The sequence below is a fragment of the Podarcis tiliguerta genome (genome assembly GCF_965153285.1).
Source record: "Podarcis tiliguerta genome assembly, chromosome: 13".
NCBI classification, from domain to species: Eukaryota; Metazoa; Chordata; class Lepidosauria; order Squamata; family Lacertidae; genus Podarcis; species Podarcis tiliguerta.
The window spans coordinates 7765627-7790769 of NC_139546.1; the positions used below are offsets into that span (position 1 = coordinate 7765627).

At 46.3% G+C, this 25143-nt stretch overlaps 1 protein-coding gene across 1 annotated transcript in view; it reads right to left on the reverse strand.

Annotated features, from left to right (window-relative positions):
• LOC310661531 (transmembrane protease serine 11E-like) overlaps positions 1-25143 on the reverse strand; it is a 60945-nt gene that overhangs the window by 1327 nt on the left and 34475 nt on the right. The window contains exons 5-9 of the mRNA XM_083407821.1: positions 19804-19964; positions 4807-4845; positions 4112-4289; positions 1783-2042; positions 1021-1163 (exon numbers count right to left, since the gene is read on the reverse strand). Coding sequence (XP_083263947.1) covers positions 1021-1163; positions 1783-2042; positions 4112-4289; positions 4807-4845; positions 19804-19964 — 781 coding nt within the window. The remainder of the gene's footprint in view (positions 1-1020; positions 1164-1782; positions 2043-4111; positions 4290-4806; positions 4846-19803; positions 19965-25143) is intronic.

The following is a 25143-nucleotide window of genomic DNA, read 5'->3' on the forward strand; positions in this document are numbered from 1 at the left end:
AGAAAGAGAGGAGGAGAAAAAATGACGAAAGGAAGAATGAGGGGGGAGAGACAGACTCAGTCCACGGACTTTAGTCTCAGACATGGCTGCTGCTAAGGCAGGCAGAAAAGAAGTGAGTGGGAAGGTGCTGGCCTTACCCTTCTGGGTATGCCACTCTGCTCTTGGGTTTGATCTTTGCGCCAAAAACAGTTGAGTCTTTAGCTCTAGTTGTGTGCTGTGCTGTGTGCAGACAAGGAACCCATATGGGGAACTGCAGAGACCACAAAGAAGAATGCTTAGTTTGAGTGTGTACAGGTGGAGCATCTGGAGCCAATGTAATCCTGCTGTGTTTCACACACATTCTCTCCAGCAAGAGCTTCTCTATAGAAGCCATCCCAGTACAGATGGTGGATCCAGCCTTCCAGCGTTGAGATAGAAGCACAGACTCAGTTCAGGGCTCACTGTGGCAAGGACTCCTGCCTTTCCTCCATTCTTTTGTTTTTAGCTGATTTATTTGTTGGATGGTGTGTTTTTACATCTATTGCTGCTTATTTCATTGATTGCTTTTATTTTGTGTTCTATACCCCACCCTGGTATCTGTATTAATGAAGGACAGGCTATAAATAATTTTTTTAATAAATAAGAGTAAGTATGGGGCATTGAGGAAGGTTTCTAATACAGTCATACCTCGGGTTGCGAATGTGATCCGTGCGGGAGGCACGTTTGCAACCTGAAGCGTTTGCAACCTGAAGCGCTATGTCTGCACATGCGCGTGACGCGATTCGGCGCTTCTGCGCATGCGCTTGACCTCATTTTGCGCTTCTGCAGATGCACAAGCGCCAAAACCCAGAAGTAACCCGTTCTGGTACTTCCAGATTCAGCGCGGTCCGTAACCCGAAAATGCACAACCCGCAGCGTTCGCAACCCGAGGTATGACTGTACTCAAAACCAGGAAATGATGTTCCTTTAAATATATTCTTCCCACAGGAATGTCACCTTTGTTTACAGGGGATTAATTTTATCAGATGAGAGTGGACATACCTGACAGGAATCTACTCCTCCTTCCAGGTACCCAGCACATATCATCCCAGGCGTTATGGCCCCATTGTACACTTCTTTTCTATTACAAGTGGTGGAGTCTATGAGCTTTACTGTTGCTTCTTGAAGAACATTAGGGGTTTCACCTAAACGGAAAATATTCATCAGTGCATCAAATAATTTTGCTCTAGGTAAGGCAACGCATACGGTGTGTCATATAAGATTAGCCACAGCTGCTTAAACTTGCATGAATATAAGAGATTTAAGGGGGGAGATATTTGTGTCTCTGCAGTTGAGCCTTTCCCTTCTAGGCTCCATGATTTCTTCTTCCACTCAGGCGAAGATTTAGTTCATCTTCTCTTCATCTTCCTTTTCTCTCGTTTGACAGCTTGGGGGAGGGGGTTTTGCCCCTCTACAATTATCATTTTCTTCCCTACTCAGCATTTTCTCATCTGCACAGAAACCAGCAGCCCTCAGCAATCTGCTACCATTCCCCTGCTCCCTGCCTGGCCACTCCCTGTACAAGGTTCAAAAAACTGCATATACAATTAGATGGGAATAGGGAAGTGTGAACATGCATTTTCAGCATAGCCCAGAGGCCAGTTTAAAGATGGTATTGGTAATTTAACATAATCTCCTGTGCAATAAAGAATCCATCCCTGTCTTCATCTCCTTAAATCTTAACACTGGCAAAAGATACATTCCCACTCCTACCCTTAATCTTATCATACAAAATACTGTCTTCTTCTAAGTAGATGTGCTTACCATCATCGCTCATTGCTCCCCATCCTGTAATAACAGCATCTATATTATATGGAATCCTCTCACTTGCATCTGGAAGGCAAACCCGATGAACAGCATTTGTGAATTCCACACGTTTAGCCAGCTGCAGGACAGCAATGTCATATTCATGGGCTGGATAACGGTACTTTTCATGAACTATAATGGTCTTGACAGGCCGCACAAGCAGTGAAGGTGTCAGATAGGTTCCAAAGCTAACAGTCCATAAGCGTGGGTTACTGGAACTGAAAAGAAGCAACAGATTAGAGCGAATCACAACATTGCTGGACTTGTTCATATTCAGATCCACAACAGAAAGAGAAAGCAGAGAAGTATTCTAGCTCCTGTTGAACTGATTATGATGTTGTGGTTCGAGGACCCGACCCCCGCCCTGTGGAAATGAACACACAAGGACACGTGATATATGGTTTATGGGCATGAAAAGGCCACAACTTTATTGGTTACAGCAGTGAAAAGGTATTGGCTTAGGCATTGGATGTCCACCACAGGGGTTGAATCACCAGGGGGGCGGAGCCTGTTGATGATAATACAACTATAGGCTCTCCCCTGACGTCACCAGGGGTCGTGCCATGGCCTCCCGCCAAGCAGGCATCGGACGGAATACACGACCCCCAGATTCCTTTAACGGAATACCCAAAATTGAAGGCTTAGGCCGATGGCCACACCTAGCCTTCCCACACACCATAACGCAATAATCCAATGCCTAACCTACCCACCAATACCACAAAAGTTGTGACGATTGCTACGAGGTAGGCGAAAAAACCTCATGGCCTACTGCCATGCGGAAAAACTCCTACCAGGCCCCCCGACTAACCAGGGCGACCAACCTAAGGTCCATAGCAAGGCCAATACCCTAAGCTAAAGGGAGTGGAGGGTGGGTGACTCTCGGCGAGACGGAGTGGAAAGAGGCTGAGGAGAGGGCTGGCGCTGCAATTTGAACTTGGCTGACCACACCCCCCAGCGGCACCCGATTGGGTGCCGGTTGGTGGGAGGAGCGCCAGCCAGGGAACAGAAAGGCAGGGGGCTGAGCCCCCTGCTGTGGGCGGTGCTCAGGCTCCCGTCCACAACCACTCCCCTCTCTTTCAGGTAGGAGAGTCTTTACTAATCAGCATTTTGATATTCTTTGTTGTCTATACGGCCTAGGACCCTCGTACCTACGGGACCGCCTCTCCTGGTATGCCCCACAGAGAAACCTACGGTCTGCAAATAAAAACATCCTGAAGGTCCCAGGCCTCAGAGAGGTTAGGCTGGCCTCAACTAGAGCCAGAGCTTTCTCGGCTGTGGCCCCGATCTGTTGGAACGCTCTGTCACAAGAGACTAGGGCCCTGCGGGACTTGACATCTTTCCGCAGGGCCTGTAAGACAGAGCTGTTCCACCAGGCCTTTGGTCAGGGCGCAGCCTGACCCCCTCCTCTGGCAATCTGCACAGGGTCTTGCTTGCTGGTTGCCATCAATTTGTTTTTGATTGATTTTATGGTGAAAAGTTTTTAGAATGTTGGATTGTTTTGACTGTTGTTAGCCGCCCTGAGCCCAGCTTTGGCTGGGGAGGGCGGGGTATAAATAAAATTTATTATTATTGTTGTTGTTGTTGTTGTTGTTATTATTATTATTATTATTATTATTATTATTATTTTTTAAAGAAAAAGCAAAGCAACAAGCTACAATCCTCACGGTCACACAAGGCTTTGGAAGTATGTGAGCGGCGTCTAGTGAAGACCCATCTGTGAAAGGATTTGAGAAGGACCTCCACTTTGGTTGGTGGAATGTTATTTCCCTGAACAAGCTGCTATTTCTCCTTCTCCCATTGCTATTCCCTGGTCCTGAATGGGGTAACTGTGCCCCTGAAGGACCAGGTGCGCAGCCTGGGAGTCATTTTGGACTCACAGCTGTCCATGGAGGCGCAGGTTAACTCTGTGTCCATGGCAGCTGTCTACCAGCTCCACCTGGTATGCAAGCCCAAGAGGCTCAGTGGTTTAAACCACAGCGCCACCCGCTTAATTTAACATAATATCCTGTGCACTGATGACAGATATGTTCCTCAAGTTAAAATATCAATCACAACAAAACACTAAAATGTCACAGTAATGGGGAACAGCAGCAACTGGTAAAGAAACTGGTAAAGCAACAGCCAGAGCCCACCTGTTCTCTCCCCAGGAACATCCTTCCGCAAGGTAAGCTAGATGTGCAGCTTCATATGTTCTCCACAAGTCAGCAAGAGATCTCTCATGTCACCAGAGAGCTTAGCTTTATAATTCAACCAGTACATACATTTTTTATTCCACTTGAAAACTTACTCTTTGAAGCAATGAGCTGCAGACACAAGCCACGTGTTACTGATCAGCGTTGCACCACAACGATGGATGTTATTCCGCATGAGACTGGCCTGCCATGGCCACTCTCCAGACCCCGAGATTTCAACTCCTCCGGTTACTCTTGGAGAGATTGTTGATCTGTTATATCGAAGCCCACAGACTGTTAATGCCAAGAAAAAGGTAGATGTTGAGGTTTATGAAACACACCTGCCGATCTGTCTAGGTGTATACTGATCATAAAATCATTTGGGCGGGGGGGGGGGGGGAGATATCCATCTTCACTGGGTCAGTTTTGCCACATGCTCCTAATTCAGACTCTGTATGGCACCGTGAGCCCACAAAATTCTATATACTTCAGTACTCTTTCTTGTTAGGCTCTGCAAATTTACCATAGTCAAAATATGTATTCAGTACCTCATTAAACCAAACACTTAGATCATGGTGCTTGTCCCATGCAGAAATGATATGTGCATATGGCAGACCGGCTCACATGTAGTAATAAAGATAATTTTCTTTAATAGAAATGCATTTTACTTATTTGAAGTGTTTAGATTCCTCCCCTGAGCCACAGTGCTCAGAGTGGCTTGCAACAACTTTAAAACTGGCTGCAAAAATAAGATAAAATCAGCAGCAGACACCACTTTCTACAGCCCTCCATAGGAGGGATTTAAACTTACAGTCACTGAAGAGTTTTTCAGCCATTTCTTTGCTCATATCTGGAAGACAGACATATTCAGGATTAGATTGCACGGCAGTCATCTGACATCTTACTCCAAGTTAGAATTAATTTTGGAAAGAGCTACTTCAAATTAGATTGAATAGATAGATGATTCATTGCAAGAACACCTGTGCTTTTGTTAAGACACAAAAGGGATTGATGGGTTTATTATCGAAGTGATTTACATATAACAGTCAAAATAATATCACTGCAAGTCATAAAACAATTAAAACATTAGCATAAAAGAACTGTTACTGTGGCCCAAGGCAGTGGATTAATTCAGATTCATTTATTGGTATCCGTTCTAGTCCTCACTTAACCATTGGGTTACCTTGGCCTTGTCACTGTCTCTCAGCCTTTACAACCTCCCAGGGCTGTTGTGGGAATAAAATGAGGAGAGGGAGAACCATGTGTGACACTTTGAGCTCTTTAGAGGAAAGTTGGGATATAAAAAATAAATTAATCTACCAAAACCTCGAGGGGATTTACCAGTAAATCCCGATCGACCTGTTAGACATCCCTGCTCCAGAGCAACTGGGAACAAAGTCTTTCCTTATACCGTATTTTTCACTCTATAAGACGCACTTTCCCCCTCCTAAAAAGTAAGGGGAAATGTGTGTGCGTCTTATGGAGCAAATGCAGGTGAGAGGCTCTGTCTGTGCTCCCTTTAAAGAGCGTGCAGAGTGTGTGTGCGGCTCTTGGGGGCTTTTCCCCGAGGTGGAAAAAGGGCAACCCTCCTCGGGGAAAAACCCCCAAGAGCCGCACACACACTCCGCACGCTCTTTAAAGGGAGCGAGGCTCTTGGGGGCAGTGGCGTTGCGTGGGTTGTCAGCACCCGGGGCAAGGCAAGTAATTTGCGCCCCCCGCTGCACTGTTCCTCCCCCAGATAGTCCCTCGCTCTCTCTCCGCACCGCACCGCATGCCTGGCACCTCCCCCCCACAGTGGGCGGCGACCCGGCAGCTCGGATCGGATTTGCACAGCCAGCACTGTTGTGAGAGAGAGTGAGTGAGCCAGGTAGGGGCAGAGAGCTGCGAGTGCGAGCGCGCCCCCCCAGATGTTGCGCCCGGTGCGGCCGCACCCCCCTGCACCCCCCACGCTATGCCACTGCTTGGGGGAGCCTTCCTCCTGCTGCCCGGGAGAGGCTGAACATGGCTATCCCATAAGCCAGGACAGCAAGCGGGATTGCTGCACAACGATCCCTCTTGCTGTCCTGGCTTCTGGCTTAGCCACGGGAAGCCTCTTGAGGGCAGGGGGCACCTTCATCCCGCTGCCTTGGAGAGGCTTCGTGCTGCTATCCCAGAAGCCAGAACAGCAAGAGTCTATCCCAGAAGTCAGATCCCTCTTGCTGTTCTGGCTTCTGGGATTGAGAATATATATTTTTTTTCTTGTTTTCCTCCTCCAAAAACTAGGTGCGTATTATGGTCTTAAAGAGTGAAAAATACGGTAAATCTTTCACTTGTCCCTGTTGCCCTTTATAAAGTAGGCTGGGGACCAGGATGAGATGAGAGGAGTGTGCAGGAGCCAGAAGAGAGAGCCAGCACAGCCTTTATTTGTGGAGGAGATATGTAGGTGCTGAAGATCTGTAAGCTAGGCATCGTTGCTGAACGTGTGTGAGGCAGGGAGGGGGGGAGAGAGTCTAGTAAAGAGGATGGGACGTCCATAAAATTTGACACCAGGAAGATTAGGGTAGAGAGAGAGAAATGAGTGATAGGGCACATGGTTTGACGGCTTGAATGCATAAGGTCTGCAGTTTAATATGGGGTATAGGCAATTAAAAAGATTTCATACACCATATTTTTCAGTGACTCAAAATTAAGAATATGCACTATCCGTGTATAAGACGACGCCTTATTTTAAGCTTCAAAATTTTATTTTAAGGAAAAAATATAGTCTTAAACACAGGAAAATGCGGTAATCGTGCTGGGAAAGATCCTGTCCAATATCTTAGTGGAGCCACTTCCAAGCACAGTACAGTGGTACCTCGCAAGACGAATGCCTCGGAAGACGAAAAACTCGCAAGACGAAAGAGTTTTTCGTTTTCTGAGTTGCTTCGCAAGACGGATTTCCCTATGGGCTTGCTTCACAAGACGAAAACGTCTTGCGCCTTTTTTTAAAAACCGCCAATGCATTCCTATGGGAAACCGTCAATACACAGTGGTGCTTCACAAGACGAAAAAATTCACAAGATGAAAAAACTCACAGAACGAATTAATTTCGTCTTGCAAGGCACCACTGTAATTGGTTCTGGGGTAGATAGACCAATTCAGTGCTTAGGCAGTTGCTTATATGTACTGGCACCAAATATCCACAAGGTGGGGCTCTGTATCAAAGAAAATTCTACAGTACGTAATTTTATTTATTTCATAGCATTTATTCCCTGCGCCCTTCAGTTCTGCAATATTCAGAGCAGCTTGCTATACAGTAAGGTTTGAAACAGCAAGGCAAGAAAGACATATCCCACAACAGACGGTTGCCATTAGCAGAAAAATCAGGTCAAAGGCCTGAGCAAAACATTCAGTTTTGACCTGGTGTCAACAAACGGTTCATTGCCAAAGCAGCCTCTCTGCAGACCACATTCTATAATAGGTTGTCACAACCGAACCACATACACCTTCTCTGGATGCCACCTAACCTCCGAAGGCAGGGAGACCTTGAGTAGTCCCTCTGAAGATAATCTCAGAATTTGAACAAGCTCACTTGGGTGCAGTCAGTCCTGAAGAGACTCAGCACAAAACATATTCTAAGTTTCTTTAAGTTTACAGTGGTGCCTCGCAAGACGAAATTAATTCGTTCTGCGAGTTTTTTCGTTCTACGAGTTTTTTCGTCTTGCGAAGCACCAATGTGCATTGACGGTTTCCCATAGGAATGCATTGGCGGTTTTTTTTAAAAAAGGCGCAAGACGTTTCGTCTTGCGAAGCAAGCCCATAGGGAAATCTGTCTTGCGAAGCAACTCAGAAAACGAAAAACTCTTTCGTCTTGCGAGTTTTTCGTCTTCCGAGGCATTCGTCTTGCGGGGCACCACTGTACTTCCAAAAAAAGTGACTGAGTGTACAATCCATCAATAATATATAATATAGGGCTTCAAAGGATATGGCCATCACTTTAAATTGTGTGCAGAAATGGACCAGAAGATGCTTAAGAACTGGAAAGATCTGTTCCATCCGATTAGTCCCAGCCAGCAATCTGGTACCTGTTTTATTTTAACTTACAAATTTTTCTAAGTTTTGAGAAGCCAGCCCCATGTACAACAAATTACGGTAATCCAGTTTTAAGTTTACTAGCGGGTGAATCACAGTGGTCGTGTGCCAGTGTAAAGTGGTCTACTTTAGGTGGTAGCATGTGGGGGTATAGGTGAAGGCAAGAATGATGCCGCAAGTCATTTTTAAGGTGTTGTGGGGGCATTTGTGAGAAACAGAGTTTGATACTGATATCAACTCAGATCTTTGTGTGATCTTACTCAGCACCAGCAATTTCATGTAAATGCAATTTTGCATAAATTTTAACATCATTTGCTGTAATAATAAGCTCCCTCAACTACCATTGAGGTAGAAGTTGAACCAATGAAATACGTTGCCCCCAATTTTGATCCCAGACAGCTTCACTCAGAGAGGTTACCCCAGCACTGAAGCGGGGATCGGGTCCTCAAACCACAAACCAAGTCTGTATACAGGCCAACCCAGAACAGAAACCCAATGGAAACGAAGCCAGATGATCAATCTCCTACAGGAGCAGGTTATTGGCTAGGAGCGGCAAAAGTTGAGCAACAGTTAATAGGCTGCAGTACTCCAAACACCTTGTCCACATCCTCACGCATCAACAAATGACATTAATCCAATAAAACAGGACTAGGTGGTGCTGCGGAACTGCAGGAACAGTGCCACCCAATTTGTTGCAGATTTAGGTGGTGGTTTTTTTTATGATTGAACTGATTGCCAGTTTATTCAGGGCAGGCCTCTAAGGATTCCTTTAAAACGTTTTGTTGTTGCAGTTGCGGAAACAAATGTTCCCATATCAGACATGAATCTCATTTTTTAAAGGCACTTAAATCATTCCTAGGAACGGTGGGAGCGATCAAAGGAACCATAACTGATTTAATGAGTCACTGTAATATCCGTGTGTACTTAGACATGCATGGCTTAATCTTTGAGACAAGGATATGCTACTGGCAGGATCAACGAGGTAGCTTCTAGAAATACATGCATGCATGCATGCATGCATTCATACATACATAAGCACTTCATTTATGGGTGCTGTTGCTTGGAACAGCAGGCAGCAGGAGAAGCAATAGCCACAACATTTACAGTGGTGCCCCGCAAGACGAAATTAATTCGTTCTGCAAGTTTTTTCGTTCTACGAGTTGCATATTGACGGTTTCCCGTAGGAATGCATTGGCGGTTTTAAAAAAAAAAGGTGCAAGACGTTTCGTCTTGCGAAGCAAGCCCATAGGGAAATCCGTCTTGCGAAGCAACTCAGAAAACGAAAAACTCTTTCGTCTTGCGAGTTTTTCGTCTTCTGAGGCATTCATTTGCGAGGTACCACTGTACTTGGGGAATTGATGCATCAGGTACAAACTTGAATAGAACAATGTTCCTTGCAACCACAACTTGCAATAGCCACAACATTTGCAGTGGTGCCTTGCAAGACGAAATTAATTCGTTCTGCGAGTTTTTTCGTTCTACGAGTTTTTTCGTCTTGCGAAGCACCACTGCGTATTGACGGTTTCCCGTAGGAATGCATTGGCGGTTTTTAAAAAAAGGCGCAAGACGTTTCGTCTTGCGAAGCAAGCCCATAGGGAAATCCGTCTTGCAAAGCAACTCAGAAAACGAAAAACTCTTTCGTCTTGCGAGTTTTCCGTCTTCTGAGGCATTCGTCTTGCGAGGTACCACTGTACTTGGGGAATTGATGCATCAGGTACAAACTTGAATAGAACAATGTTCCTTGCAACCACTGTCCAGGCATGGCAAAGAATTCCATATTTTCTTTCTTAACAAATTGCTAAGTTATCCAGATGAAGCACCTGGTCATGAAGTTCTAACCAGAGTCTCATTCTCATACAGTTTGAGCTAGTAAGTTTAGTCTCTGGAACATAATCACTTTAAAAAAAACCCACAACAGCCACGACCAGTGTAGACACACTCTAACTTATGTGTAGAAATTAACACCACTCATTATATGGGTGATGTGTCTGGTTGTGGAATGCTGGAGTCATAACAGACTTTTCACCCACATAATGTGTAGTGATAATGGCGAGCAACAGAAATGCTTAGGAAAAAGAAAGGAAAAACTACACAATCACCCACACGAAGACAATTTCCTGTGTTCCCTTGGGACACAGATTAGCCCTCATGTGTCCACATCTTTGGCAGGACCAAAACAACTCCAGACAAAACCTATGCTGCTATGAAAACCTGTCATTTACTTGGAATATTAAAATGTTCACTACTTCTGCCAAAGTTAAAAGAATTTTAAATCACTTAGAAAGCAAAGGTAGCCATGTTGGTTCATAAGGAGGCAGAATCCAGAGTTGGCAACCGGTAATGCCTTCACTAGGGTTGACCAAAAAGTCACAATAATGTGACCAACCTTTGAGCTCTTCAGAACTCTTTACCAGGAAAGATGTTACACAAAGCAGGGGGTGGTAAGATACTTCCTGGGGGTGGGGGTACCCAGAAAAAAATAGCCTAGATGTTGTAGTCATAAAGTCAGTTTGTAGACTCACTTCCAAGACAGAGATTGTGGGCTTGTTTATTCATTCATTTTATTATTTACTTATTGGATTTATATACTGCTCTTCACTATAAGATCTCAGGGCGGTTCACAGAATAAGGGTTGTAGCCAATATTAGTCCTACTCATAGTAGACCCATTTAAGAAAGTGGGCCTCATCAACCTGTTGTTGTTTAGTCGTTTAGTCGTGTCCGACTCTTCGTGACCCCATGGACCAGAGCACGCAGGGCACTCCTGTCTTCCACTGCCTCCCGCAGTTTGGTCAAACACATGCTGGTAGCTTCAATAACACTGTCCAACATCTCGTCCTCTGTCGTCCCCTTCTCCTTGGGCCCTCCATCTTTCCCAACATCAGGGTCTTTTCCAGGGAGTCTTCTCTTCTCATGAGGTGGCCAAAGTATTGGAGCCTCAGCTTCAGGATCTGTCCTTCCAGTGAGCACTCAGGGCTGATTTCCTTAAAGTCATCAACCTAGGCCCCACTGATTTCGGTGAGTCTACTCTGAGGGGAATTTAGGGCTTACCCACACTTCCTCCTCATTTTTCTAGGGATGGTCTGCACTTTAAAGCTCCGTGTCCAATCACTCGTTTGTGAGCCAGAGCTTTCCCTGCGAAAACGCTCCCTTCACCACTGAATTGGAGCAAGCGACCATCAGTGGAAAACCTGAACTGCTGTTTGTTGCACGACAGCTTTAAAGAGCAGGTTTTCGAGAGGAGAGCTGCAGGGCAAAAGAAAGAGTGCTCAGACACTATAAACTTTAAAGCACCTGTGCCTGGAAAGGGCAGGCCAAAAGCTAAGTATGGATAAGCCCTTAGTTGGCTATAACCCTGCACTTTAAAGTGTTATTGATTCCAATAGGAGATAAAGGCATGTGTTGATCTCTGCCTGGGATATTTCAGGCTTAAAAAGAGCTTAACTTTTGGCTGGGCTGAATCACACCTTATATTGTTGTTCCTACAAACAGGCACATTTCTCAGTAACTGGGGATGGGAAAGGCTCCATACACACTATACCTGTAAAGTTCATTCGAAACACATTTTTCTCGCCACAGAATTCTGAGCATTATACAGTGGTACCTCTGGTTACAAACGGGATCTGTTCCAGAGGCCCAGCTGCATCCCGAAATTTTCATAACCGGAGGAGCCCTTCTGCGCACACGCGCAGCACGTTTGAGCGCTTCTGCGCATGCGGCGAAACCCGGCAGTATGCACTTCAGGGTTTGCCACGTTCACCACCCGAAAGTTACGTTACCTACGAGTCTGCTGTAGATTGTTAAGGTTGGCTGGGAACTGTAACTCTGGGTTTTCTTTCTTTTGCAAACTGGTAGGATGTGCAGTGGTACCCTGGGTTACAGACACTTCAGGTTACAGACTCCGCTAACCTGGAAATAGTACCTCGGGTTAAGAACTTTGCTTCAGGATGAGAACAGAAGTCGCACGACGGCGGCACGGCGGCAGTGGGAGGCCCCATTAGCTAAAGTGGTACCTCAGGTTAAGAACAGTTTCAGGTTAAGAACGGACCTCCAGAACGAATTAAGTTCTTAACCCCAAATACCACTGTATTTGGGATTTCCCTTCCCAATACTATCCTTTGCTTTTTCCTGTCAGACTAATTGCAGTCAACAGGTTTACCATACCCACTGAATCAATCACCCATCTCCCACTACCCTTCTGGAAAAAAACCCCACCCCACTCTCCCACTATATATAAGGGTCTGGTGACTTCTGTTTCAGTGTATCTGAAGAAGTGTGCATGCACACAAAAGCTTATACCCAGAACAAACTTAGTTGGTCTCTAAGGTGCTACTGGATAATTTTTTTAATTTTTTTAATTATTTCCACATGTTAAGTATTATTCCCATTATCCTGGATATCTGAACAGTGAAAGGTGATCTGAAGTTACAGTAGTGTTTAAAGGTTTGGGAGTGGGGAGAGAATAGGCTGTATGCCAAAACCCTTCTAATTCCTGGATACAGCAAGTATTAAAACCTAAGCAAGGATTCAAATTCCCCAAATAACCAGGCTAGCTTCCTGGTGTGGTAATAGCCCTCTAAATGTGGGCTGTTAAGGTAACAAAGGAAGTGGCTCCATGCCAGATGGCAAATGGGCAGTGGGCCTTCCCTCCAACTCACTGGTAGATAGTTAGAAAATAGGCCAGAGCTGTGTTATGTGTGTGTAAGCTAGAAGCTGGAGGAAGAAGTAGACTTCAGCCTCGGCCCCCCAGATGTTTTGAGACTACAATTCCCATCATCCCTGACCACTGGTCCTGCTAGCTAGCGATCATGGGAGTTGTAGGCCAAAAACATCTGGAGGGCCGAGGTTGAGGAAGCCTGAAGTAGACTGAAGTCATAGAATCATAGAATCATAGAGTTGGAAGAGACCACAAGGGCCATTGAGTCCAACCCCCTGCCAAGCAGGAAACACCATCAGAGCACTCCTGACATATGGTTGTCAAGCCTCTCCTTAAAGAAAGACCTCCAAAGAAGGAGACTCCACCACACTCCTTGGCAGCAAATTCCACTGTTGAACAGCTCTTACTGTCAGGAAGTTCTTCCTAATGTTTAGGTGGAATCTTCTTTCTTGTAGTTTGGATCCATTGCTCCATGTCCGCTTCTCTGGAGCAGCAGAAAACAACCTTTCTCCCTCCTCTATGTGACATCCTTTTATATACTTGAACATGGCTATCATATCACCCCTCAACCTCCTCTTCTCCAGGCTAAACGTGCCCAGCTCCCTTAGCCGTTCCTCATAAGGCATCGTTTCCAGGCCTTTGACCATTTTGGTTGCCCCCCTCTGGACACGTTCCAGTTTGTCAGTGTCTGTGAGGGAGAGACAAGTCTGTGAGGGAGAGACATGCCTGATTTCTGCTTGCATCCTGGGCGGTGACTTATGAGTGAAGCAGAACCCTCTTGGCCTGTTAATGCTCTGAACGCCTCCATTGTAGGCTCAGGTTGTATATATGTGCAAATAAACCACATAGTCATAAAGACACCACAGTCTCCGATGTGCCTCATTTGCAAAAGGTAACACAAACCCTGGGTAAGCGTCTGAAACCCCTGGAATCTCACACCGCTCAGAGATGGGTTATAAATATTGCTTGCATGCCACCCCTGACTTCGAAATGCACATGGCGTTTGGGAGAGTGTGAAAGGGGACAACTGCTATCATTTTGTCACACTAACAAAACTACAGTCATACCTCATGTTACGTTTGCTTCATGTTACGTTCTTTCAGGTTACATCCTGCGGTGACCCGGAAGTACCAGAAAGGGTTACTTCCGGATTTTGCCGCATGCGCAGACGCACAAAATGACGTCACGTGCATGCGCAGAAGTGGTGAATCACAACCTGTGCATGCGCAGATGCACCGCTGCTGGTTGCGCTCTTTTCATGTTGCGAACGGGCCTCCGGAACGGATCCCATTCGCAACCAGAGGTGCCACTGTATACCAAATTTCATTTTGAGATATTAGACGAAGGAGAATAGGAGTCCTGCTTTCTATAGGACTGTTGTAGCCACGACCTGAGCTAATTGTCTGATTTCTTCAAGGCCCATTAATGCCAGGATGGATTGGGAGCTCGCATCCAAAATCCCACCAAACAGAAGAGAGGACAGGTCTGAGCTACAAACTTAAATTGATTTAACTTTTAAGTGTTCGTCTCATAACCCCCAGGAACTGTGCTGCTAGGAAAGGCAGTGGACATTTGAACAAATCTTAGCACAATTGCAAAGCTACAGTCCCTTGGAAGAATAAACAAAAATGGTGTTTAGGCAGATTTCTCTCACACAACATCTTCCAGTCTCTCTTAACTGCCTGATGCATCAAAGCAACAGCAGAAGGAAATATAAACCTGGGTGTAAATTTCATCTTTAGAAGAATAGAGGTAGCTCGAAAGTTGTTTGGCAGATCAATTCTGGGCTTCTTAGCTCATCATCATCCAGAATCAAGCCCTGAGACACCTCAAGAGAAAACCGCTTTCTGCAAATAGCCAAAAACCCAAATAACCACTTGCTATGATTCAACTAAAAGGGACGTGGGTGGTGCTGTGGGTTAAACCACACAGACTAGGACTTGCCGATCAGAAGGTCGGCGGTTCGAATCCTCTCGACAGGGTGAACTCCCGTTGCTCTGTCCCTGCTCCTGCCAACCTAGCAGTTCGAAAGCATGTCAAAGTGCAAGTAGATAAATAGGTACCATTCCAGTGGGAAGGTAAACGGCGTTTCCATGCGCTGCTCTGGTTCGCCAGAAGCGGCTTAGTCATGCTGGCCACATGACCCAGAAGCTGTACGCCGGCTCCCTTGGCCAATCAAGCGAGATGAGCGCCGCAACCCCAGAGTCGTTTGCAACTGGACCTAATGGTCAGGGGTCCCTTTACCTCTATGATTCAGCTAAAAGAGCGGGTTTTCATGGTGAAGGCTCCAGAGCAAAGGAAAGGCCGTTCGGACACGCATCTTTGAAGCACAGACCTGTGCCTGGAAAGAGCAGGTCTAAAGGTAAGCGAGGATAAGCCCTAACAGAGGAAGTTGGTATCATTCAGAGCTATGGATTAATATCGCCCAGGCTCCACCTTCACAGTGGTGCCATGTTTGCACAATAATCTAAGGGCCTTGCTAGCCATCCTGTCTCCTGAGTTCCTCAACCTTCATCAGCTGTGGAATGCCATGGGATCTGCGCATACCAGCAATCCCAGATTAACAGCTTCCACTGTGCCTGGCAAAGCAGTAGTCATAAGAGTTATGAGACTGGTTGCCAGCATTCCAATGTGAATTTCACTATCCCCCTCCAGGTTGCTCCCACTTCTGTGCCAGCAGAGATTTGTGAGATAACAAGCACATGCCTTGAGAGAAAAATGCGATGACACAGTTGGTAACAATTCAGGTCAGATAGCGATCAGCATGGCACCCAAGGAAGATCTTATAAAGAGAAGCTCTTTCCCTTGTTTGTTATTTCAGAGTTTTTGTTTCTTTCCTTCTTTTTTTAAAAAAGCCAGCAATATTTCAAACTATTCTCTCTTCCTTCATTGTGAGAAAAGACAGCTCTACAAGGCACTGAAACTATCACTAAACCCCCAAACCAATTTAAAGCTAGTCTACTGGGAAGAAGATAAAGGCAGCAGAGAAGAGGCAGGATGTTTTGAAACACTGTCAGACAGGAAGGCTACAGCAGCTGAATCTCATTCTGATTAATCTGGAGTGTATGCCACATTTTTGAACACGTGCATTCGTTCGAAATATTATTCCATAGCTTTCATCAAAGAAGGAACTTATTTCTTGATTTGGTTTTGCTGATTTATGCTTTGCTTGGAAGAGCGTTTTGTTAATGCACTATGTATCATCGGCACCCACGTGGGACGTGGGTGGCGCTGTGGGTAAAACCTCAGCGCCTGGGACTTGCTGATCGCATGGTCGGCGGTTCGAATCCCCGCGGCGGGGTGCGCTCCCGTCGTTCGGTCCCAGCGCCTGCCAACCTAACAGTTCGAAAGCACCTCTGGGTGCAAGTAGATAAATAGGGACTGCTTACCAGCGGGAAGGTAAACAGCGTTCTGTGTGCTGCGCTGGCTCGCCAGATGCAGCTTGTCACGCTGGCCATGTGATCCGGAAGTGTCTGCGGACAGCGCTGGCCCCCGGCCTCTAGAGTGAGATGAGCGCACAACCCTAGAGTCTGGCAAGACTGGCCCGTACGGGCAGGGGTACCTTTACCTTTACCTATCATCGGCAGTAGCTTCAGGATTTGTGAAGAGGGCTAGCAGGAAGAGTTGATGGATAGACCATAGCTGTCAACCTTCCCTTTTTTGGTGGGAAATTCCCTTATTCCAGCGCCGTTTCCCGCTGCTTCCTGATGCTATCCCGGATTGTTAGATATCCCGTAGACTGTCGCTGGAACAGGTGAGGCTGCTGATCCCTTATTTTCGAGGCGGCTGATCCCTTATTTTCAAATCTGAAAGTTGACAGCTATGGGATAGACAAGCGACATGATTCAAGCCCCACCTTTCCCTTGGTTTTCTGTTACGTGAAAGTGTGGCGATCTTGGCAGAGAGAATCGTTTACAGATCACCTGCCCCTAGCAATAACATTGGTACCTCTGGTTACGTACTTAATTCGTTCCGGAGGTCCATTTAACCTGAAACTGTTCTTAACCTGAAGCACCATTTTAGCTAATGGGGCCTCCTGCTGCTGCCGCCGCGCTGCCACCGCCCGATTTCTGTTCTCATCCTGAAGCAAAGTTCTTAACCCGAGGTACTATTTCTGGGTTAGCGGAGTCTTTAACCTGAAGCGTATGCAACCCGAGGTACCACTGTATCCAGCTTTGGAAAATGCCAGCACTGGCCATGCTTAACTTCAGCTTCTCTTACCCATTTAGAAAGTAAACACAAAGACTTAAGACCATTCTTCGTTGCTTGTTTATTAAGTGCTTAGGGCAATTAAGTCCATTAATGGTTAGCATCAAAGTAGGCTGATGTGAAATGCTTTAATGCATTTAAGTCAGGGCTGGCCCGAGACATTTTGGCACCGGAGGCGAACCACAAAATGGTGCTTCCCTCCCCGCCAGGGGAGAAGGGGTGAGCAAAGCTCTACAGCAGGAACGGGGGGCGGGGGAGAGAAAAATCGACCCCAGGATCTGCTGCCCCTGGGGATATTGCCACCTGAGGCGGTTGCCTCACCTTGTCTCATGGATGAGCTGGCCCTATTTAAGGTGCATGGGGTTTGAGTGCAACTAAAAGGCATAAGGCATCCCAGAACTAGAGAAAGACCTGGAATGTGGCAAACAGGAACAGAGACTTTAAACCAGGGGTTGGCGAGGTTTACCTTGCCTAGGCCGGTTCACGCCAGTGGAGATCCCTCCATGGGCCGGATCCCGTGCCCGCAATTGCAGGCGTCTGTGCAGACGCAATTTCTGGCACCGCAAAAACGAGTCCCTGCGCCGTGCTTGTTTAGCGCACCGCGCGGGGACTCACCAAATGGGGGCTCGTTTCGTGGGTGGCTCGTGGGCCAGTTAAATGACCCCCGTGGGTCACTTGTGGCCCATGGGCCTTACATTGCCTACCCCTGCTTTAAACCATCCAATCCTGCTGAAATCCTAACAAAAATCAACCGTCCTCCACATCACTGCTATTTACATTGAGAGGAAAACTCTTATTAGCACCATTTGCTCCCACTGCAAAAAATATTGGGGAGGATTAGTCTCCCCCTTGCAGCCCACCATGGGTTGTTGTTTTTTTTAAAAAAATTATGTGCAGGAAGGCCTGCAGCAACTATACATTTAATATTAAATCACATTTTGCATTTACTGTTACATGAGACCCCAAAGGGCATCCCTGCCACTTCCTCCCTAGGGATGGGAGGAGACGACCAACACCTCCTATTTGCCAAGAAGCTGCTGTAGAGGCAGCAAGGGGGCAGCTGCCAAGGAGGCAGCAGGGTGCTCCTGTGAATCCCAAGGTGCTCACAGGTGGGATCAGATACTTCTCTGAATATTGCAGTACAGATTTCATGCAGGAAACGTGCACGCACGCATATGTGTTTTACATAAAATATGTGTACGAAACATGTATTCCCCAGATGAACGCATGGAAAACACTAAGGAGTGCATATTTTATATTGATTTTTAAAAATGTGTATTTTATGTAAAAGTGCATACAATTTAACTATGGATTTTTCATGCATCCATATATATATGCAAAAACATAGGGCAGATCAGACCTGTGACTGGGCACCAGTGAGACTGACGCAGGCTGAAATTAGCTGCTCATTCCAGCCCTATAGGGATGGGAACCATATGTACCCTGCCTTGGGTTCCATGATGGAGGAAAAATAGAAGAAATGTAATTTATTTTTGGGGACGCGGGTGGCGCTGTGGGTAAAAGCCTCAGCGCCTAGGGCTTGCCGATCGAAAGGTCAGCGGTTCGAATCCCCGCGGCGGGGTGCGCTCCCGTCGTTCGGTCCCAGTGCCTGCCAACCTAGCAGTTCGAAAGCACTCCCGGGTGCAAGTAGATAAATAGGGACCACTTACTAGCGGGAAGGTAAACGGCGTTTCCGTGTGCAGCTCTGGCTCACCAGAGCAGCGATGTCATGCTGGCCACGTGACCCGGAAGTGTCTCCGGACAGCGCTGGCCCCCAGCCTCTTGAGTGAGATGGGCACACAACCCTAGAGTCTGTCAAGACTGGCCCGTATGGGCAGGGGTACCTTTACCTTAATTTATTTTTAAAATTTATGGGGCAATAGCAAGGTTCAGCAGGTGCCCTCGGTGAACTATGCACTAGAACTCTCATGAGCCCTATGGCGGTGTCATGAAGGGGGTGGTTAGATCTGGGGGGAGAGTGGGAGGAGCTCAGAGAGTTAGCACTGGAAAAACAAGGGGAGGGTCTCAGTGGGTTGCAGACCATTGAGTCAGATCCACAAGAGGTGTCCGATTCCAGAGAGGGACCCATCAGCTTAAGGGGCGAAGAATCAGATCCTGGGGAAGGCCTGAGTAGAGTATTAGGGGTATGTTCTTAACTATGCAAAATCACTTTCACAAAGTTTGAAAAAAAATCCAGAATCTACTAGGTAAAGGTAATGGGACCCCTGACCTTTAGGTCCAGTCGAGGCCGACTCTGGGGTTGCAGTGCTCATCTCACTTTATTGGCCGAGGGAGCCGGCGTACAGCTTCCGGGTCATGTGGCCAGCATGACTAAGCCGCTTCTGGCGAACCAGAGCAGCGCACGGAAACGGCGTTTACCTTCCCGCTGGAGTGGTACCTATTTATCTACTTGCACTTCGTGCTTTCGAACTGCTAGGTTGGCAGGAGCAGGGACTGGACAATGGGAGCTCACCCTGTCACGGGGATTCAAACCGCCAACCTTCTGATCAGCAAGCCCTAAGCTCTGTGGTTTAACCCCCAGCGCCACCCACGTCCCTCCAGAATCTATTAGGACCAACCAAAATACCGAAAGTGAGTGAGAGAAAACAGGTATTTTAAGTGACAATCTACCATCAGATATATCAGCACTGTAGCATAACTTATTTAAAAATCAATCAGAACTATGATTCACAATATGATATGCCTAAAATAGAAAATATGTTGCTTGGTTGATATTAAGACCTACAGTTCCCAGTACATTTAGCTTACAAAACTTGCTCTTAAAAACAAAAACGAAGCTGGCAAGGTTGAGTAGGAGTACAACATGATAAATATAACAAGCCCTGGGAGAGAAGGCTCGATCAATGGTAAAAAAAAAACTCAAGGCACTTGCCTGTGAGGGTGGAAGAGGGGAGGTTGATGCGAGCAGACCCGGGATACATCTTCAACCTCTCCTGCAAAATCTTGTCGACTGCCATCCGTAGTGCCGTGTTATCAGTAGAAGAGAAGAGAAACATCAGCACAACTTGTGCAATCACTCCACCTGTGTCTGGGCTGAAAGAGAACCAAAGCACACACAAAAACTAACCGATTGGTTTATGTCCACACTACACCTCTAAAGCACATTCAAAGCATTTCTCTCTCTTTCAAAAGAGTCTGTGCACTGTAATTTACCCCCTCAGGCCTCACCCACACCTCCATTTGCCCTGCCACTGCCCCCCAGAAAAACCCACTCTTTAGCGCTGAATGGGAACAAACGGCAATCACGGACTGCTGTTTGTTCTGATTTAGCACTAAAGAGTGGGCTTTCCATGAGAAAGTGGCAGGGCAAAGGCAAAACCACTCAGGCCAGTGCACGGACAATCCCTAGACATCTCACTGCATCTTGTGGGAGAGAAAACCATAGTTTAATATACTCTGTGAAGAAGTGCTTTCTTTTGTCTGTCCTGAGCGTTCAGCATCATTAGATGGCACCTGGTTCTTGTATTATGGGAGAGACAGAAAAACTTCTCCCTGTCCCCCTCAAGTACATCCATCCATTGGGTTCCCCCAATGGATGGATGTACTTGCTTCTGAATCCAATGCTTATTTCCTCTTAGTTCAATCTAACCCTTTCCCCAAGCTGTTCACCTTTTTGCTATGCACACACACACACACACCAAGCACCTTGTAAGTTGACCTTAGTAATCATTTGTTTTTAAATTAAAACATCCCGGTAAGTTCCTTTAAACTGATAACAAACAGCTCAAGGGAGGTGTGAGGTGCCTTCATGACTGTCACATGAACTCATTGCTGTGTACATCTTCACATTTGGCCAAGAGGAATGGGTTTTCCCTGATTAGTAAAGGTAAAGGGACCCCTGACCATTAGGTCCAGTTGTGACCGACTCTGGGGTTGCGCGCTCATCTCACTCTATAGGCCGAGGGAGCTGGCGTTTGTCCGCAGACAGCTTCCAGGTCATGTGGCCAGCATGACTAAGCCACTTCTGGCGAAACAGAGCAGCACACGGAAACACCGTTTACCTTTCCGCCGGAGCGGTACCTATTTATCTACTTGCACTTTGACGTGCTTTCGAACTGCTAGGTTGGTAGGAGCAGGGACCGAACAACGGGAGCTCACCCCATCGCGGGGATTTGAACCGCCGACCTTCTGATCGGCAAGCCCTAGGCTCTGTGGTTTAACTCACAGCGCCACCCGCATCCCTTTCCCTGATTAAGAGAGGGTTATATATCTGACTAAAACAGTGTAATTCCACAGCACGCTCACTGCTTAAATTATGTATATTTGGATGCATTCTACAGCATGTAACCATATTTCAGAGAACATACGGATTGCACACAAGGCAATACACCTATTGATGTACAATAAATTCCAGTCATAAATCATTTGCTTCAAGTCTTGAGACTGGAATGCTTTCTGAGGGGACGGCAACAATTTCTATAAAACAGTGGACAGTTATTTGCTGTATTCATTTGACAGATGGAGAGCTAAACCAAATGACATTATTTCCTAAAGCAAATGTAAGAGTAAGGACTTATATTCCCTGAGAGATCATCTTACACTTAAGCCACCAAGCAATTTCTCCTTCCCATATATATGCACATTGGGGCAGCATTTATGTATCACCATTAGAGCATTGAACTTTCTCAAATATGTATCAGCAAGTTGCCAGGGGAGCGAGTAGCTATCTCTGCATCGTATAATCAAGCTAGAGCTGTGATCTCCCGGAGACTGAGTGACATTGCCAGGCAAGAGGACATAGCCCAGGTAAAGCCAGGGATGTTCCTAGGGGACCAGATTTACCGGACCATACCAGCCCGCTACCTTGCAGAAATCTACTATGTGGAATACCGCAGACTTTTTACAGCGGCTAGATTAAATGTCCTTGACTCTGCGATATTGTGGGGAAGGTACAGGGGAGTACCATACGCCCAGAGAACCTGTCATTGTGCCATGGGTGTGGTTGAGTCCACCGAACACATTCTCTTGACTTGTCCTTCTTATGCAGAGCTTAGACAAAATTTTATAGACCCACTTCTATGTCAAATTAGCTTCCTATCCGGAGAAAACCAGGTTTTACACTTGCTGAATAATGTCACTAGAGCTATACCTTCCTTGGTGGCCAAATTTCTTTTTTTAGCTTTTAAGCGTTGTAAGACTATAATTGATTGTATTGATATGGGGCTATCTGTTTAGCTCATTTTAGTGTTGGCTAAGTTTTAAAAAATCTTTTTCGATGTTTTAACTGTGTACTGACAAATGTTCCTTTTGCTGACTGACAGTCGAATAAAAAGGTTGATTGATTGACTGCTATCTCTGCATATCACTATCAGATTTGGTATAGCAGCCTTTTCAATGACTTTTATTTCTGTTCATGCCCATCATGGTTAAATGTTATAGAAAAGAATAGCTGAACCCACTAATTGCTGCTGGACAGTATCAATGCACTTGTGAGGACAATGAGTAATCCCCAATGAAATTAATGAAGCTTGCACAGTACTCCGCTTAAAGACTGTCTCCTTGCGCCTCCTCCTCTGTTTTGGCTTATTCACCCCACCCAAAGGTGGTTGCAGCATGCAAATTTGTGAAACCACAAACTGTATTTGTGCCAGCACTGGATGATTCAGGTAGGAGGAGGAGAATAGCATCTGCTTCTGTTTACACACCCTCACCGAGGCAATTTTCAATGAAGCAAAATGGAAAGAGAAAAACACACAGGAAACAACAAGCTTTTATTGGACCAAGGCAACCCTTCCCATCAAGAATACTGATTGAGTATAACCTCAGAACGGGGGTGTTCAGAAACAAATCATTGAGCCATTACGAATTGAGCCCAGCCCACCTTCCAAATTCCAGGTGAGCCTGTCATGGCACAGTATTGGCCTTCTCATGTAATTTTTTTCTTCTACGCCATTCCCACACATTTCCAAAGTTATCAAAGGTAAGAAAGCAAACTAGCAGTTGAGAGAGCTTGCAAATGTTTCAGAGCTCAGAAACTCTCCTACAACTCATCACAAGTTTTTAAGTACAGTCATACCTGGGGTTACAGATGCTTCGGGTTGTGTGTTTTCGGGTTGCGCACCGCGAAGTGCCAGAATGCGCGAAGTACCCGGAAGTACCAGAATGCGTTACTTCTGGGTTTTGGCGCTCGCACATGCACAGAACCACCAAATCGCGCTTTGTGAATGCACAGAAGCATCAAATCACGACCCGCAAGTGCACAGATGCAGTGCTGCAGGTTGCGAACGCTGCAGGTTGCGAATGTGCCTCCCGCACGGATCGCGTTTGCGACCCGAGAGTCCACTGTACAGGAAAATGAGGCAGGACATAACTGGTAGACGAGAGGTCTAGCTCCCCAGCTTGAATCTTCTTGAGCTTTGTAGAAGTGGCAGAAAAAGCCTGACCTCTCCCCAAAGAAATGACCAGAAAGCCTCAGAAAGACCACTCCATTCTGAATCCGAATGGGCAAGTTTCGTTCATCAGTAACCATGAACACGGCTCCCCCCATTATAGAATAAATATGTTTCTTATGAGAGCAAAGTTTGTGCTTGGGAATCAGCTTTAGCATCTTAGCATTAAAAATGAGCTATCATAGAATCATAGAGTTGGAAGAAACCACAAGGGCCATTGAGTCCAACCCCCTGCCAAGCAGGAAACACCATCAGAGCACTCCTGACATATGGTTGTCAAGCCTCTGCTTAAAGACCTCCAAAGAAGGAGACTCCACCACACTGGTCATATGGTTTAGCTCACCACACCATCAGCAGGAGACCTGTTGACAGTTCCCCACACATTGGCTGGATAGCAAATAATGAATTGCATGTGCGCATTGTTGGCATCCATCTGTCTCAAGAGACAATGGAGTGTGCCTCCAGGGGAGAAGTCAAACCGCTGCATTAGCAGCACCAAAGTGACCTCCCCAGAGCACAGGCCTGGGCAGTGTGTATGACGGTCCTGAGCTGCCCAGTTGACAACCTTTCTGGTGTAGTCCAAAGGAAAGCAGAGCAAGATGTTTGGCACCAGCTTGGCTGCAGGAGTTGCCTGAAGGAGACATACAAGGTGCCATCCAACCGTCTTATGGACTCCACTCAAGATGTGTGTAGGGTTTACTCCATAGCCTTTTCTTCTCCCGAAGTTTTCCCGCAAGGCAGCGGAGTTTTAGGATCAGTTTTCCTTCTCCTGGATGAGCTGCCTTCCTGGGTTGACAAGACCCACCTCTCAAAATCATCTCAGAAAGAACTTCTCTGGCATTTAAGGTTGAGACTCCTTAGCGTAGTGATAAAGCGGGATATCAAATCCAAACTCGTCTTCTATTTAGGGATGCGGGTGGCTCTGTGGGTTAAACCACAGAGCCTAGGCCTTGCCAATCAGAAGGTCGGCGGTTCGAATCCCTGCGACGGGGTGAGCTCCCGTTGCTCGGCCCCTGCTCCTGCCAACCTAGCAGTTCGAAAGCACGAAGTGCAAGTAGATAAATAGGTATCACTCCAGCAGGAAGGTAAATGGCATTTCCATGCACTGCTCTGGTTCGTAGTCATGCTGGCCACATGACCCGGAAGCTGTATGCCGGCTCTCTTGGCCAATAAAGCGAGATGAGCGCCGCAACCCCAGAGTCATCCGCAACTGGACCTAACGGTCAGGGGTCCCTTTACTTTTACCTTTTACCAGCAGAATGCATCCCCATGGAGACAGTTCACATGTTCTGCTGGAAGTCATGGGAACCAACCCGTTGTAAAGCACAGTTCTGATTTTATGGAGTGTAAAATATGACTCCAAATATGTACTCCCAAAGGCGGATTTCTGTCCCATTGGCCATCATACTATTATATTAAATATTATGACTAAATCTACACACGAGTCATTATGTTATTGGCTGTTTAATGGGTATCATGCTGCACGTTCCCTCACCTCACCCCAAACCCGCCCTTTCTTCCTGTGCTGGACCAAACACACAAATTAAATTAGTCTGGAGACACACCCTATTCAAACACTGCAATACGCTGTCTCACCCTTTAATAACTCACTCTAAATAAAGATAAATATCGTAAAGATAAATATCGTAAAGATATATGCAATCACCCTTTCCTGGCAATATAATATTACCAACCGTTTACTCACATGATACAGTTAATCACCGAACTAACATTCCATTTCTGCTCTATATGCCACTGCAGAAAAGCGACTTGTATTGAGTAAAAACAATTCAAGAGAGAAGGGGAGAGGAAATATCAGCTGT